General features: G+C 45.8%; 2 protein-coding genes across 2 annotated transcripts in view; both read right to left on the bottom strand.

Moving 5' to 3' along the window:
• The window catches only part of fnbp1a (formin binding protein 1a), a 38,619-nt gene extending 35,312 nt beyond the window's left edge, over nt 1–3,307 (bottom strand). Inside the window, exons 1-2 of the mRNA XM_062543905.1 lie at nt 3,142–3,307; nt 556–671 (exon numbers count right to left, since the gene is read on the bottom strand). Coding sequence (XP_062399889.1) covers nt 556–671; nt 3,142–3,222 — 197 coding nt within the window. The 5' untranslated portion in view covers nt 3,223–3,307. The remainder of the gene's footprint in view (nt 1–555; nt 672–3,141) is intronic.
• Nucleotides 3,308–4,193: 886 nt separating this feature from the next.
• LOC134089362 (serine/threonine kinase-like domain-containing protein STKLD1) overlaps nt 4,194–15,000 on the bottom strand; it is a 22,986-nt gene continuing 12,179 nt past the window's right edge. Inside the window, exons 15-19 of the mRNA XM_062543803.1 lie at nt 14,059–14,193; nt 11,694–11,822; nt 11,119–11,259; nt 5,683–5,762; nt 4,194–4,282 (exon numbers count right to left, since the gene is read on the bottom strand). Coding sequence (XP_062399787.1) covers nt 4,214–4,282; nt 5,683–5,762; nt 11,119–11,259; nt 11,694–11,822; nt 14,059–14,193 — 554 coding nt within the window. The 3' untranslated portion in view covers nt 4,194–4,213. The remainder of the gene's footprint in view (nt 4,283–5,682; nt 5,763–11,118; nt 11,260–11,693; nt 11,823–14,058; nt 14,194–15,000) is intronic.

The following is a 15,000-nucleotide window of genomic DNA, read 5'->3' on the forward strand; positions in this document are numbered from 1 at the left end:
GCTAAAACTAAGTGTCTGAACGTGTGTTATTTCAGGTTATTTCCCATTCACTTTTCGTTTACTGTGCTAATATTAGTTAGCAAGCTAGCTAGGTTCACGGGAGGAAAGTTATTTATTCCGTGCCCAAGAGAGTGTTTCGTTGGCCTCACACACAAGCAATGGCAATAAAATAATACACACTATATAATCATATTTATATTTTCTTATTGCTTAATCAGAGAAGTCCGAAAACTAGTGGCAATTAGTTCCGCGAATCCTGCATGATATCGGCTCGGCTGACTCTGAAGCCTGCAGTTATGGGTAATGTATCAGAGTTCACGCACGCGCAGAACATATAATCGGCGTCGGCGTCGCTTCGGTGTGTTCAGTGGCACTTTTTTGACCGACCAGGGGAGACGAGAGCCCGACTGATAGTCCAACTGCTTTTCTGCCAACGGTCGGCCGGTCGGGTTGGTGTGTTCAGGCCTTAAGAGTCCCAGTTGCAGGGGTCGGACAGTTGAGCACAGTTGAGCTCCATCTCCCTTCACAACCTTGGCGTACCTCTCACAAACTCACCGGATCTGTTTGGCATAGTTGAGCTCGATCTCCGAGCGCTCCTTGACAAACTTGGTGTATCTCTCCACGAACTCGATGCCCCACTGGGTGTGCTTCTCCAGGTTATCAAACTGGTCCTGATGACGCAGAGCACAGACACAGATCAATCAATCAATCAGTCAATCTATTATTTAGAGCACAAAACTACCATGCAGCACTGTCCCAATAACAAGAAAATACACAAGACAGACAAAACATACTATGGTAAGTAAGCTACTAAATTAAAGGTAAAATAATAAAGATTAAAGTAAAACAAACCATATAAAACATTAAAGGTAAAATGCATTCACATATATGCTACTCAACTAGAGCCTAATTAATAAAGGTTAATCATTCATTTCAACACAACCGTATTATATCCTGTACAGTAAGAATATGTCTCAAGGCAACCTGAGCATGAACCTTGACCTCCACCCCACATGCAAACCAGCTCCAAGTTGCCCCAGGAGGACTGCTATTGGTCCAGAGATCTCCAGGAGGACTGCTATTGGTCCAGAGATCTCCAGGAGCACCGCTATTGGTTCAGAGATCTCCAGGAGGACTGCTATTGGTTCAGAGATCTCCAGGAGGACTGCTATTGGTCCAGAGATCTACAAGAGGACCGCTATTGGTCCAGAGATCTCCAGGAGGGCTGCTATTGGTTCAGAGATCTCCAGGAGGACTGCTATTGGTTCAGGCATCTTGTGCGATGACTTCCCTCACAGAAAAGTTCTCTCCTGAGCCACACACCCTTCCTCAGCGTCCAACCCGTCACAAACCCGGTGGCTTCAAGTGTGTGTGCATATGTGTGGCAGATGACACCACACACTACCTCTGACATACGATCAGATCACCAGTGTGTGTGTGTGTGTGTGTGTGTGCTATCCCACATGCCAGTTTAAAGGCTGTGACATGCTCCTGCATCTGTGTCCCATACACGTGGTGTGTGACCAGAACTGCGCCATCAACATGGATGTGCAACATGTGTGTGTGTGCTTCCAAAACGATTGGGACGGACGCACATACATTTGCCCAGAGGAGCACGCCACAGTGTGTGTGTGTAGAACTCAGGACACACCACAGTGTGTGTAGAACTCAGGACACACAACAGTGTGTGTAGGAATCAGGACACACCACAGTGTGTGTAGACCTCAGGACACACCACAGTGTGTGTAGGAATCAGGACACAGTCTACTGTATGGAGCAATCATTCACTGATTCCCAGAGGATTAACCTACCACCCCATACACACAAACAATAAGCTATGACCCCATACACACACTACCTACCACCCCATACACACAATAAGCTATGACCCCATACATACACACACACACACACACACAGTACTCACACACACACACTTACCAACCACCCCATACACACACTAACCCACCACCCCATACACACACACACACACACACACACACACACACACACACACACACACACACACACACACGAACCCACAGGGCAACAGACAGGACATATGTAGGGCGCTGCCATTATTAGAATCACAATTTCAATTTAACTACAAAATGTTCCTGAAATAAACTTCAAATCCGCTCATAACTACACCAGACTGGTGCTCAGTCCATTCACTTCGGCTGCCCATGTCCATATAGCCAATAGCCAATGCAATCTATACCTGCTAGCCTGATGGATATTCTATATAACACGTGAATGACACGCCAGTTGTTACTATGTGAAAAACAAATCTTGTTTTACTTATGAAGCTTAGGGTCTACAAATCTGATGAAGACATATCTGCCCCAGCGACTTTTCCGGGATAATTCTCGCTGGGTTTATTCCCGCGATGACAGGTGGCCCGCGGGGGTAAACACACTGACCAGTCTGCCGGAGATCCCAGATTACCCAAATAAACAACGACATCGACACGTGCGTCTAAGAACGTGCTCTTCAACATCCATACTATTCTTCACAATTATGATACATTATGATTTTGGATATACATGCGGTGTCTTATTTATAACACTGCAATAAGGGATGCTATAACAACCCACAGTACGTGACGCCTCGCTTGCCCTACTACAGTAGGTCGGTGTTTGCGGCGCTGCTCAGCGCAGAGGCGCAAACAGGGACGCTGTTAGCAAGCGGTGGCTGGCTGTGCTGGCTGGCTGGCGCGGCTAATGGCTTTGCCAACGATTGTTAGCAGGTAGGGTGTCGGGGGCTTTGCTGCTGAGGCTAACTGGGCTAGTGCTAGCCACCTGCCACTGGCTGCTAAGGATTCGGATCAATGAGCTCCTCCGCTTGCGCGCTGAATTGATCTGAATATTTAAACGCATGCCTTTGCAAGAGACAATGACTAACGCTACAGCAGCCACTGCGGGGCATATGCTCATAAAATTAAATTGGACATACCTGGAATATATTGGCTAGTTTGCTGTGTGCAGTAACGGTAAATTGGCTAGCCAGCTAATGTTAGAGATTTGCAGACTACTGTTAATCTTGAATCAACATCGACACCTGCACACACCATCAATTTAAATCTCTGCGGGGTCATTTCACCGTTCCAGAAATGATGAAGCATCGTTATTCTGTACGTACCCACAGTTCCGTCCCCCAGCTGCAATTCATGGTTTCACGACCATTCCTCCGTAACGTCAGTAATCCACGATTTGAATCCATGCGTCAAAGGTTGTTGTGGTCGATGTTGCAAAGGTAATATTCTCACTCCTCCACGGTCATGGATGTTCTTCGCCACGGTCTGGAAGTCAGATTTATCTCCGCATTGTACCGGTGCCAAATGGATTCATCGCCTGCCGTCGTGAAAAAGAATAACGGTCCAGCAATGCACTCGTTGCCTCCCTACTGACGGTACACGGCCACACGCTCCGCTACGCGCAGAGCAAGCGAAGAGGAGGCAGAGAGAGAGGGAGAGAGAGACGAGGGGACAGGGGAGGAGGAGGAGGAGGAGGAGGAGGAGGAGGAGGGAGGGTACTATGCTCGCCCGGCGTGAACTGATCAGTCAGATGCAAACGATTAAACAGGAGAATCCATCTCATGCTCCGTCTCTGAAGCTCGAGTCCTGGTGAATTTATGCATAAATAGGACAATGTTGTGTAGGGTTCAAATTCAAAGCAAGCTGGATTTTATGTATAATACTACTAAGATAGGCCTATTACAATTATACTCTAGCAGCACTTCTGGCAGTCAACACATTAGACCCTTCCACCAGCAACCTGTAACTTATAATCGCATGTAAACGTGCTCATGCCCATGCATTCGACATGCCGTAGGCCTATTATTCTCATGCAAAGCAATCGCAGCCACACACACAAAAATGTCTGCAAAATTGAGCAACGGGCGGAGGAGCAAGAAGGCTGTGCTTGGCAAGTTACAGCAGAGGAGAGCGACACAATCAGCATGCAAGGGTAATTAAAAGATTAAAATCAATAATACAAAAAAAAATGGTGACATCTGGCGGTTCATACATGTCCATGCATGAAGGTGCATCTTGCAATAACTCAACTGCGGATGGATTAGCTGTATATGGTCTAACAACAACATTTAATAAATAAATATAAATGACAAATAAGTCAATACAAACATGTCATGATCAAACATTTATTAATAATACATTGTTTACTAAAAATAAAGCATCCTCAGGTAGACCCTGTCATGATAAGGAAGCCTCCTCCATCTCCCTCAGCCTGGAGAGGGTCCGCTGGATCAACATCTTCAGCTCCTGATGGGGAACAACGGATGATATATGCCATATGATTAAGATGCTATACTGTATGATAAAGATGCTACATGATTAAGGTGCTATATGGTAAAGATGCTGATTAAGATGCAATATGATAAAGATGCTATATGGTCAAGATGCTATATGATAAAGATTCTACATGATTAAGATGCTATATGATTAAGATGCTATATGGTCAAGATGCTATATGATAAAGATTCTACATGATTAAGATGCTATATGATTAAGATGCAATATGATAAAGATTCTACATGATTAAGATGCTATATGATTAAGATGCAATATGATAAAGGTGCTATATGATTAAGATGCTGATGAAGATGCATATGATCAAGATGCTATATGATTACAATAAGATGCTACATGATAAATATTATTTCAATCATATAGCATCTTTATCATATAGCATCTTCTTAATCATATAGCATCTTTATCATAACCACACCAGCTCAACGAGATCTAAAGACTACCTTAAGTCTTCTGGGTAGAACCACACCAGCTTAATTAACGAGGTCTAGAGACAACCTTAGCTCATCTCTTACTGTACGTGCACACCGCCAGCGACTTGAGCTTCAAAGAAGCTCTGGACGCCCTGTCAAGGACGTTGTGGGAAGCTTTGGATGCTTTGGCCGCTCTGACGTAGTAGCATTCTATGTTCGTTGCTGGTCGTGTGGTTGCTGAACCGCGTCATAGCTCATTACCATAAAGTTGAGCCACTTTCAACTTTCTCTAGTCGCTCAAGACCCCCAGAACACGACGCCGACAGATTGGTCGCTGCTGGCAGCTGAGAGAAGCCGGCTTCCATTGAAAATGAATGACTTCCGGAATCTTTGGAGCCTCAAGTCGGCGGCGGTGTGAACGTACAGTTATGGCCTGTACAGACTATACAACTTTTTTGTCTTTCACGATTATCTTTTACAATTGACCATGTCAGACTAGGCGATCAGAGAACCACAAAATCGTGCAGCGTCGTGGCCGCAAGAGTGGCCACATTACAAGATCATTAATCGTAGCCTTCTCGTCGTGTGTCGTCACAGTGTCAGTGTCAACACGGGAGTCATAGGAGATTCCCCAAACATTCTGACATGCTAGACTTTTGGTCGTAACGTCGTAGAATGTTGCAGACAATAAATCGCGGGTCGTTGAACATGTCAGATTACAAGACGCTTCCTCCTTCGAATGTCGTTCCCGACTTTGAATATTCGGACCAGACAATGGAAATTTGTCGGCCACCACACAATGGTGGCAAAATGGGGCTGAAATGGTGTAGTCAGCACAGGCCATTAGAGAGACACCATGTGTGTGTGTGTGTGTGTGTGTGTGTGTGTGTGTGTGTGTGTGTGTGTCTGCACAGGCCATTAGAGAGCAGAGCAGCTCACCTCATCAGCAGGGCAGTCAGCTGCACTCTGCCTCAGATCCTCCTCAGCACCAACACGGATCAGCTCCTCCAACACCTCATCTGCAAACAACAGTCAGACAGACATTTATGGATTGGCCAAATAACAAATCAATTAATAAACCCTGTAATTAATTAAGTTAATAAACTAGCCAATTCATTAAGTGGTACCGGTACTATTCATGAGATAGCTAAACTGGAAAAGTTAGGCTTTGTGTTAACAACATAAGTCATGATTTATTTCCAGTAACACACACTGATGCATACTGCAAGTCGTTATGGAGTAAAGTATCAGGGGAATGAGAAACGTATATAGTCGTTCTTGTTGTTGTGGTCATTGTCGATATCGTTATCATATACAGTATGGCATTGGTTTGGAGCTGGTGGTTTTGCTGTAAGTACAGAGTACAGACCGTGCTCGATATCGTTATCATATACAGTATGGCATTGGTGTTGAGCTGGTGGTTTTGCTGTAAGTACAGAGTACAGACCGTGCTCGATATCGTTATCATATACAGTATGGCATTGGTGTTGAGCTGGTGGTTTTGCTGTAAGTACAGAGTACAGACCGTGCTCGATATCGTTATCATATACAGTATGGCATTGGTTTGGAGCTGGTGGTTTTGCTGTAAGTACAGAGTACAGACCGTGCTCGATATCGTTATCATATACAGTATGGCATTGGTGTTGAGCTGGTGGTTTTGCTGTAAGTACAGAGTACAGACCGTGCTCGATATCGTTATCGTATACAGTATGGCATTGGTGTTGAGCTGGTGGTTTTGCTGTAAGTACAGAGTACAGACCGTGCTCGATATCGTTATCATATACAGTATGGCATTGGTTTGGAGCTGGTGGTTTTGCTGTAAGTACAGAGTACAGACCGTGCTCGATATCGTTATCATATACAGTATGGCATTGGTGTTGAGCTGGTGGTTTTGCTGTAAGTACAGAGTACAGACCGTGCTCGATATCGTTATCGTATACAGTATGGCATTGGTGTTGAGCTGGTGGTTTTGCTGTAAGTACAGAGTACAGACCGTGCTCGATATCGTTATCATATACAGTATGGCATTGGTGTTGAGCTGGTGGTTTTGCTGTAAGTACAGAGTACAGACCGTGCTCGATATCGTTATCATATACAGTATGGCATTGGTGTTGAGCTGGTGGTTTTGCTGTAGGTACAGAGTACAGACCGTGCTCGATATCGTTATCATATACAGTATGGCATTGGTGTTGAGCTGGTGGTTTTGCTGTAGGTACAGAGTACAGACCGTGCTCGATATCGTTATCATATACAGTATGGCATTGGTTTGGAGCTGGTGGTTTTGCTGTAAGTACAGAGTACAGACCGTGCTCGATATCGTTATCATATACAGTATGGCATTGGTTTGGAGCTGGTGGTTTTGCTGTAAGTACAGAGTACAGACCGTGCTCGATATCGTTATCGTATACAGTATGGCATTGGTTTGGAGCTGGTGGTTTTGCTGTAAGTACAGAGTACAGACCGTGCTCGATATCGTTATCATATACAGTATGGCATTGGTGTTGAGCTGGTGGTTTTGCTGTAAGTACAGAGTACAGACCGTGCTCGATATCGTTATCATATACAGTATGGCATTGGTGTTGAGCTGGTGGTTTTGCTGTAAGTACAGAGTACAGACCGTGCTCGATATCGTTATCGTATACAGTATGGCATTGGTGTTGAGCTGGTGGTTTTGCTGTAAGTACAGAGTACAGACCGTGCTCGATATCGTTATCATATACAGTATGGCATTGGTGTTGAGCTGGTGGTTTTGCTGTAAGTACAGAGTACAGACCGTGCTCGATATCGTTATCATATACAGTATGGCATTGGTGTTGAGCTGGTGGTTTTGCTGTAGGTACAGAGTACAGACCGTGCTCGATATCGTTATCATATACAGTATGGCATTGGTGTTGAGCTGGTGGTTTTGCTGTAGGTACAGAGTACAGACCGTGCTCGATATCGTTATCATATACAGTATGGCATTGGTGTTGAGCTGGTGGTTTTGCTGTAAGTACAGAGTACAGACCGTGCTCGATATCGTTATCATATACAGTATGGCATTGGTGTTGAGCTGGTGGTTTTGCTGTAGGTACAGAGTACAGACCGTGCTCGATATCGTTATCATATACAGTATGGCATTGGTGTTGAGCTGGTGGTTTTGCTGTAAGTACAGAGTACAGACCGTGCTCGATATCGTTATCATATACAGTATGGCATTGGTGTTGAGCTGGTGGTTTTGCTGTAGGTACAGAGTACAGACCGTGCTCGATATCGTTATCATATACAGTATGGCATTGGTGTTGAGCTGGTGGTTTTGCTGTAGGTACAGAGTACAGACCGTGCTCGATATCGTTATCATATACAGTATGGCATTGGTGTTGAGCTGGTGGTTTTGCTGTAAGTACAGAGTACAGACCGTGCTCGATATCGTTATCATATACAGTATGGCATTGGTGTTGAGCTGGTGGTTTTGCTGTAAGTACAGAGTACAGACCGTGCTCGATATCGTTATCATATACAGTATGGCATTGGTGTTGAGCTGGTGGTTTTGCTGTAAGTACAGAGTACAGACCGTGCTCGATATCGTTATCATATACAGTATGGCATTGGTGTTGAGCTGGTGGTTTTGCTGTAAGTACAGAGTACAGACCGTGCTCGATATCGTTATCGTATACAGTATGGCATTGGTGTTGAGCTGGTGGTTTTGCTGTAAGTACAGAGTACAGACCGTGCTCGATATCGTTATCGTATACAGTATGGCATTGGTGTTGAGCTGGTGGTTTTGCTGTAAGTACAGAGTACAGACCGTGCTCGATATCGTTATCATATACAGTATGGCATTGGTGTTGAGCTGGTGGTTTTGCTGTAGGTACAGAGTACAGACCGTGCTCGATATCGTTATCATATACAGTATGGCATTGGTGTTGAGCTGGTGGTTTTGCTGTAGGTACAGAGTACAGACCGTGCTCGATATCGTTATCATATACAGTATGGCATTGGTGTTGAGCTGGTGGTTTTGCTGTAGGTACAGAGTACAGACCGTGCTCGATATCGTTATCATATACAGTATGGCATTGGTGTTGAGCTGGTGGTTTTGCTGTAGGTACAGAGTACAGACCGTGCTCGATATCGTTATCATATACAGTATGGCATTGGTGTTGAGCTGGTGGTTTTGCTGTAAGTACAGAGTACAGACCGTGCTCGATATCGTTATCATATACAGTATGGCATTGGTGTTGAGCTGGTGGTTTTGCTGTAAGTACAGAGTACAGACCGTGCTCGATATCGTTATCATATACAGTATGGCATTGGTGTTGAGCTGGTGGTTTTGCTGTAGGTACAGAGTACAGACCGTGCTCGATATCGTTATCATATACAGTATGGCATTGGTGTTGAGCTGGTGGTTTTGCTGTAAGTACAGAGTACAGACCGTGCTCGATATCGTTATCATATACAGTATGGCATTGGTGTTGAGCTGGTGGTTTTGCTGTAAGTACAGAGTACAGACCGTGCTCGATATCGTTATCATATACAGTATGGCATTGGTGTTGAGCTGGTGGTTTTGCTGTAAGTACAGAGTACAGACCGTGCTCGATATCGTTATCATATACAGTATGGCATTGGTGTTGAGCTGGTGGTTTTGCTGTAAGTACAGAGTACAGACCGTGCTCGATATCGTTATCATATACAGTATGGCATTGGTGTTGAGCTGGTGGTTTTGCTGTAAGTACAGAGTACAGACCGTGCTCGATATCGTTATCGTATACAGTATGGCATTGGTGTTGAGCTGGTGGTTTTGCTGTAAGTACAGAGTACAGACCGTGCTCGATATCGTTATCATATACAGTATGGCATTGGTGTTGAGCTGGTGGTTTTGCTGTAGGTACAGAGTACAGACCGTGCTCGATATCGTTATCATATACAGTATGGCATTGGTGTTGAGCTGGTGGTTTTGCTGTAGGTACAGAGTACAGACCGTGCTCGATATCGTTATCATATACAGTATGGCATTGGTGTTGAGCTGGTGGTTTTGCTGTAGGTACAGAGTACAGACCGTGCTCGATATCGTTATCATATACAGTATGGCATTGGTGTTGAGCTGGTGGTTTTGCTGTAAGTACAGAGTACAGACCGTGCTCGATATCGTTATCATATACAGTATGGCATTGGTGTTGAGCTGGTGGTTTTGCTGTAAGTACAGAGTACAGACCGTGCTCGATATCGTTATCATATACAGTATGGCATTGGTGTTGAGCTGGTGGTTTTGCTGTAAGTACAGAGTACAGACCGTGCTCGATATCGTTATCATATACAGTATGGCATTGGTGTTGAGCTGGTGGTTTTGCTGTAGGTACAGAGTACAGACCGTGCTCGATATCGTTATCATATACAGTATGGCATTGGTGTTGAGCTGGTGGTTTTGCTGTAGGTACAGAGTACAGACCGTGCTCGATATCGTTATCATATACAGTATGGCATTGGTGTTGAGCTGGTGGTTTTGCTGTAGGTACAGAGTACAGACCGTGCTCGATATCGTTATCATATACAGTATGGCATTGGTGTTGAGCTGGTGGTTTTGCTGTAGGTACAGAGTACAGACCGTGCTCGATATCGTTATCGTATACAGTATGGCATTGGTGTTGAGCTGGTGGTTTTGCTGTAAGTACAGAGTACAGACCGTGCTCGATATCGTTATCATATACAGTATGGCATTGGTGTTGAGCTGGTGGTTTTGCTGTGGGTACAGAGTACAGTCTACAGAGTACAGACCGTGCTCGATATCGTTATCATATACAGTATGGCATTGGTGTTGAGCTGGTGGTTTTGCTGTAAGTACAGAGTACAGACCGTGCTCGATATCGTTATCATATACAGTATGGCATTGGTGTTGAGCTGGTGGTTTTGCTGTAGGTACAGAGTACAGACCGTGCTCGATATCGTTATCATATACAGTATGGCATTGGTGTTGAGCTGGTGGTTTTGCTGTAGGTACAGAGTACAGACCGTGCTCGATATCGTTATCATATACAGTATGGCATTGGTGTTGAGCTGGTGGTTTTGCTGTAGGTACAGAGTACAGACCGTGCTCGATATCGTTATCATATACAGTATGGCATTGGTGTTGAGCTGGTGGTTTTGCTGTAGGTACAGAGTACAGACCGTGCTCGATATCGTTATCATATACAGTATGGCATTGGTGTTGAGCTGGTGGTTTTGCTGTAGGTACAGAGTACAGACCGTGCTCGATATCGTTATCATATACAGTATGGCATTGGTGTTGAGCTGGTGGTTTTGCTGTAGGTACAGAGTACAGACCGTGCTCGATATCGTTATCATATACAGTATGGCATTGGTGTTGAGCTGGTGGTTTTGCTGTAGGTACAGAGTACAGACCGTGCTCTGTCATGGCCGCCAGCACTCGGACCATGCAGCGGATGAGCTGCGGGTCGCTAGGATACGGTCGCCTCGCCTCTCTCATCACCACGATGCCACTTCCGCCGCCGGGGGCAACCAGGACACGTAAACATGCTGCCTCTGCAAAAGCACAAGCGCATAAGCCCTTTGCAACTCACCCTCAGACTTTAAACCTTACCCTGTCAACCAGTACACATTAGCCCTTTATACCCCTCACAGTCAACCACATAAGCCCTTTATAATATTATATATATACTACTTGCAGCCTAATTGTAACAGTTTATATTGCAATTTGCTCATTTAAAAAAAATCAATTAATCGTTCAGTCCTAGCTGAATACATGAGACAGTGTGGAGAACAAATCGTTCAGCGCTATCTGAACACACAGTGCAGTGTGGAGAACAAATCTTTCAGCGCTAACTGAACACACAGTGCAGTGTGGAGAACAAATCTTTCAGCGCTAGCTGAACACACAGTGCAGTGTGGAGAACAAATCTTTCAGCGCTAGCTGAACACACAGTGCAGTGTGGAGGGCCAGCGGCGGCGGTGCTCACTGGAGGAGTGTGTGAGGTGGGCCAGTGCCAGGTGGGCGTGCTGCACCAGGGGGGGTCGGAGGGCGTGACCTCTCAGGGCCCCCAGCAGCACCAAGGTCGCGTCCTCCGCATCCTTCTCCTCCAGGGGCTCTGACAGTGCACGGAGAGGACAGGGGATATAACACACACTCCACACACTCATCAGAGGATAACAACACACTCAACACACTCATCAGAGGATAACAACACACTCCACACACTCATCAGGGGATAAACACACACTCAACACACTCCACACACTCATCAGGGGATATACACACACTCCACACACTCAACACACTCATCAGGGGATAAACACACACTCCACACACTCATCGCACTCAACAGGGGATAAACACACACTCCACACACTCATCAGGGGATAAACACACACTCAACACACTCCACACACTCATCAGGGGATAAACACACACTCCACACACTCAACACACTCATCAGGGGATAAACACACACTCCACACACTCCTCAGGGGATAAACACACACTCAACACACTCAACACACTCATCAGGGGATAAACACACACTCAACTCACTCCACACACTCATCAGGGGATAAACACACACTCCACACACTCCACACACTCATCAGGGGATATACACACACTCCACACACTCCACACACTCATCAGGGGATATACACACACTCCACACACTCCACACACTCATCAGGGGATATAACAACACACTCAACACACTCATCAGGGGATATAACAACACACTCAACACACTCAACACACTCATCAGGGGATAAACAACACACTCAACTCACTCCTACATGTACACTGTAAACATACACTTCAATAATCAATGAATCTGGCTACATTAGCCCCTTTCAGACCGTCGGGCCAAAGCCGAGCTAGCCAGGCCGTGCCAGGGCTAATTGCTCTCACACCTCTTGGCGGGTGCTAACTGCGGGCCAAATCGGGGCTACTAGCCCCTGATTTCTGGCCCAACAAAATCGTTGGGCCAGTCGGGACTACAGTCGGGCCAGAGGCGGCGTCAAGGTGAAGGCGGAGTCAACACGTTGCTGTGTGTGGAGTCCACAAACATTGCACATGGAATTTAGACATAACGTTACATCCACATAGATATTTGCCTGTCAGTAGGCTAACTCCGTCCAGAGATCACCATGTAGCACAGTAAAAAGTGAACTAATATAACTAACTAACATAGCGTCCCACTAATTTAGGCTATTCCTGCCAGTGTGTTTTCTGCTGATATTTCTGCATTATGACCAAAGATCCTTAAATAGGCCTAGTAGCCTAGATTAGCCCAGCTTGACGTTAGATTATAAACTTTGTTTTTCATGCTAGCGCGAACTTCTCCTTTTAGTACACCAGATGAATACATAAACGCCTGGACATGGTAGTGATTTTCACCGCTTAAAATTCATTTATTTTCATTTTGAAAGAAACATGGTGAGGCAATAGAAAATGCCATTGCAGGTCGTTTGTTTAGAACAGGAAATCGCGTTGCCAGGACAACCTGACATTTTCACTCACGAACTCCAGCCCCTTTCGTTCGGAAATTCTAAAATAACTATGTTTGTTAATGCTTCAAAATAACATTTGATAAATGAACCTTACATTTTCCAGTAGCCATAGAGTTGTGGATTTTAACAAAGTCCCGTTTGGTTCTTAGCAGGAGCGTCTACTAGCCTACTGGCTTCAAAATATTTTCTTTAGCCTACTCTGCTTGGTGCTAGGCTGTGAACTCGTGGCATCGTCGTGAAACTAAAATTCCACTGGAGCTCCATGCGGATTTTACTGTCTATGGATTGTACACACAGCCTTACAAATGCTCTTCGAGTCAGGTAAAATGTCATTTATGTTACATAACTCATTTAGATACACGTCTGTGCCATGCGTTTCTTTAGGAATCCACCGTCTTGGTTTGTATAGAAATGAATATTAGCCTAAGTGACATACAAACGGACAATAAATGGTGACTGACTTATATAGCACAGCATAGGAAAGCCTACGCGACTTTCCGCTTATCCTGCTTGAAAAGGTGTGGTAATGGTGACGTTTTCACAAGCGAGGGCGTGTCGAGGTGTAATGCGGAGAGGCTAATGGCCTGACAGTCTGAACGCAAAGGTGAGGCTAGTGGACCCGGGCTATTAGCACCAGTTTGGCCCGAAGTTAGCCTGGCCCAAGCTGGCCCGATGGTCTGAAGCCGGCTATTGATGTACACTGTAAACATACACTTCAATAATCAATCAGTAATAATAATAATCAATGCATCTGGCTGTGTCCACCCGTTTACGTGTTGTCAATGTAGCCATACATGCCCACTGCAGGTCAGAGGTCAAAGTGTGCGTTCTCACCTCGGCCAGAGATGGCCAGCAGGGCGGCGCACACGGCCTCCATCACCTCCCCGTCCTGCGCGTGTGTCTCCGCCACCACACACACCGCCTCCACACACCCCCGCACACACACACACACACCCGCCGGCAGCTCATCTGCAACGCAAGGTCAGGGCAAGGTCACAGGTGCAGCATGAGGTATTCTGGACATACACACACACACACACACACACACACATACACACACACACGCAAACACACACACACACACACACACACACACACACACACGTACACACACACACACACACACACACACACACACACACACAGGGTCACAGGTGTAGCGTAAGGTATTCTGGACACACACACACACACACACACACACACAGGGTCACAGGTGCAGCATGAGATATTCTGGATCAGGTGTGATATATATTTGGTTCAGGCTGAATTTTCATGTCTACAAATAACTAAGAGCTGGGAGTGTGTGTGCAAGGCAGAGTGAACTAAAAAAGAGAGTCCACCAGAGTGTGTTGGAGCTCTTAGAGTTCTCCAAATAGAACACTCAGGGTTCTGATAACCCCCCCCCCCCCCCCCCCAGTACTGACGTGTGTCCAGGGTTCTGATACCCCCCCCCCCCAGTACTGACGTGTGTGCAGGGTTCTGATACCCCCCCCCCCCCCCCCCAGTACTGACGTGTGTGCAGGGTTCTGATACCCCCCCCCCCCAGTACTGACGTGTGTGCAGGGTTCTGATAACAGTACTGACGTGTGTGCAGGGTTCTAACAGTACTGACGTGTGTGCAGGGTTCTGATACCCCCCCCCCCAGTACTGACGTGTGTGCAGGGTTCTGATAACAGTACTGACGTGTGTGCAGGGTTCTGATAACAGTACTGACGTGTGTGCAGGGTTCTAACAGTACTGACGTGTGTGCAGGGTTCTGATAACAGTACTGACGTG

The sequence above is a fragment of the Sardina pilchardus genome, chromosome 8, assembly GCF_963854185.1.
Source record: "Sardina pilchardus chromosome 8, fSarPil1.1, whole genome shotgun sequence".
NCBI lineage: Eukaryota > Metazoa > Chordata > Actinopteri > Clupeiformes > Clupeidae > Sardina > Sardina pilchardus.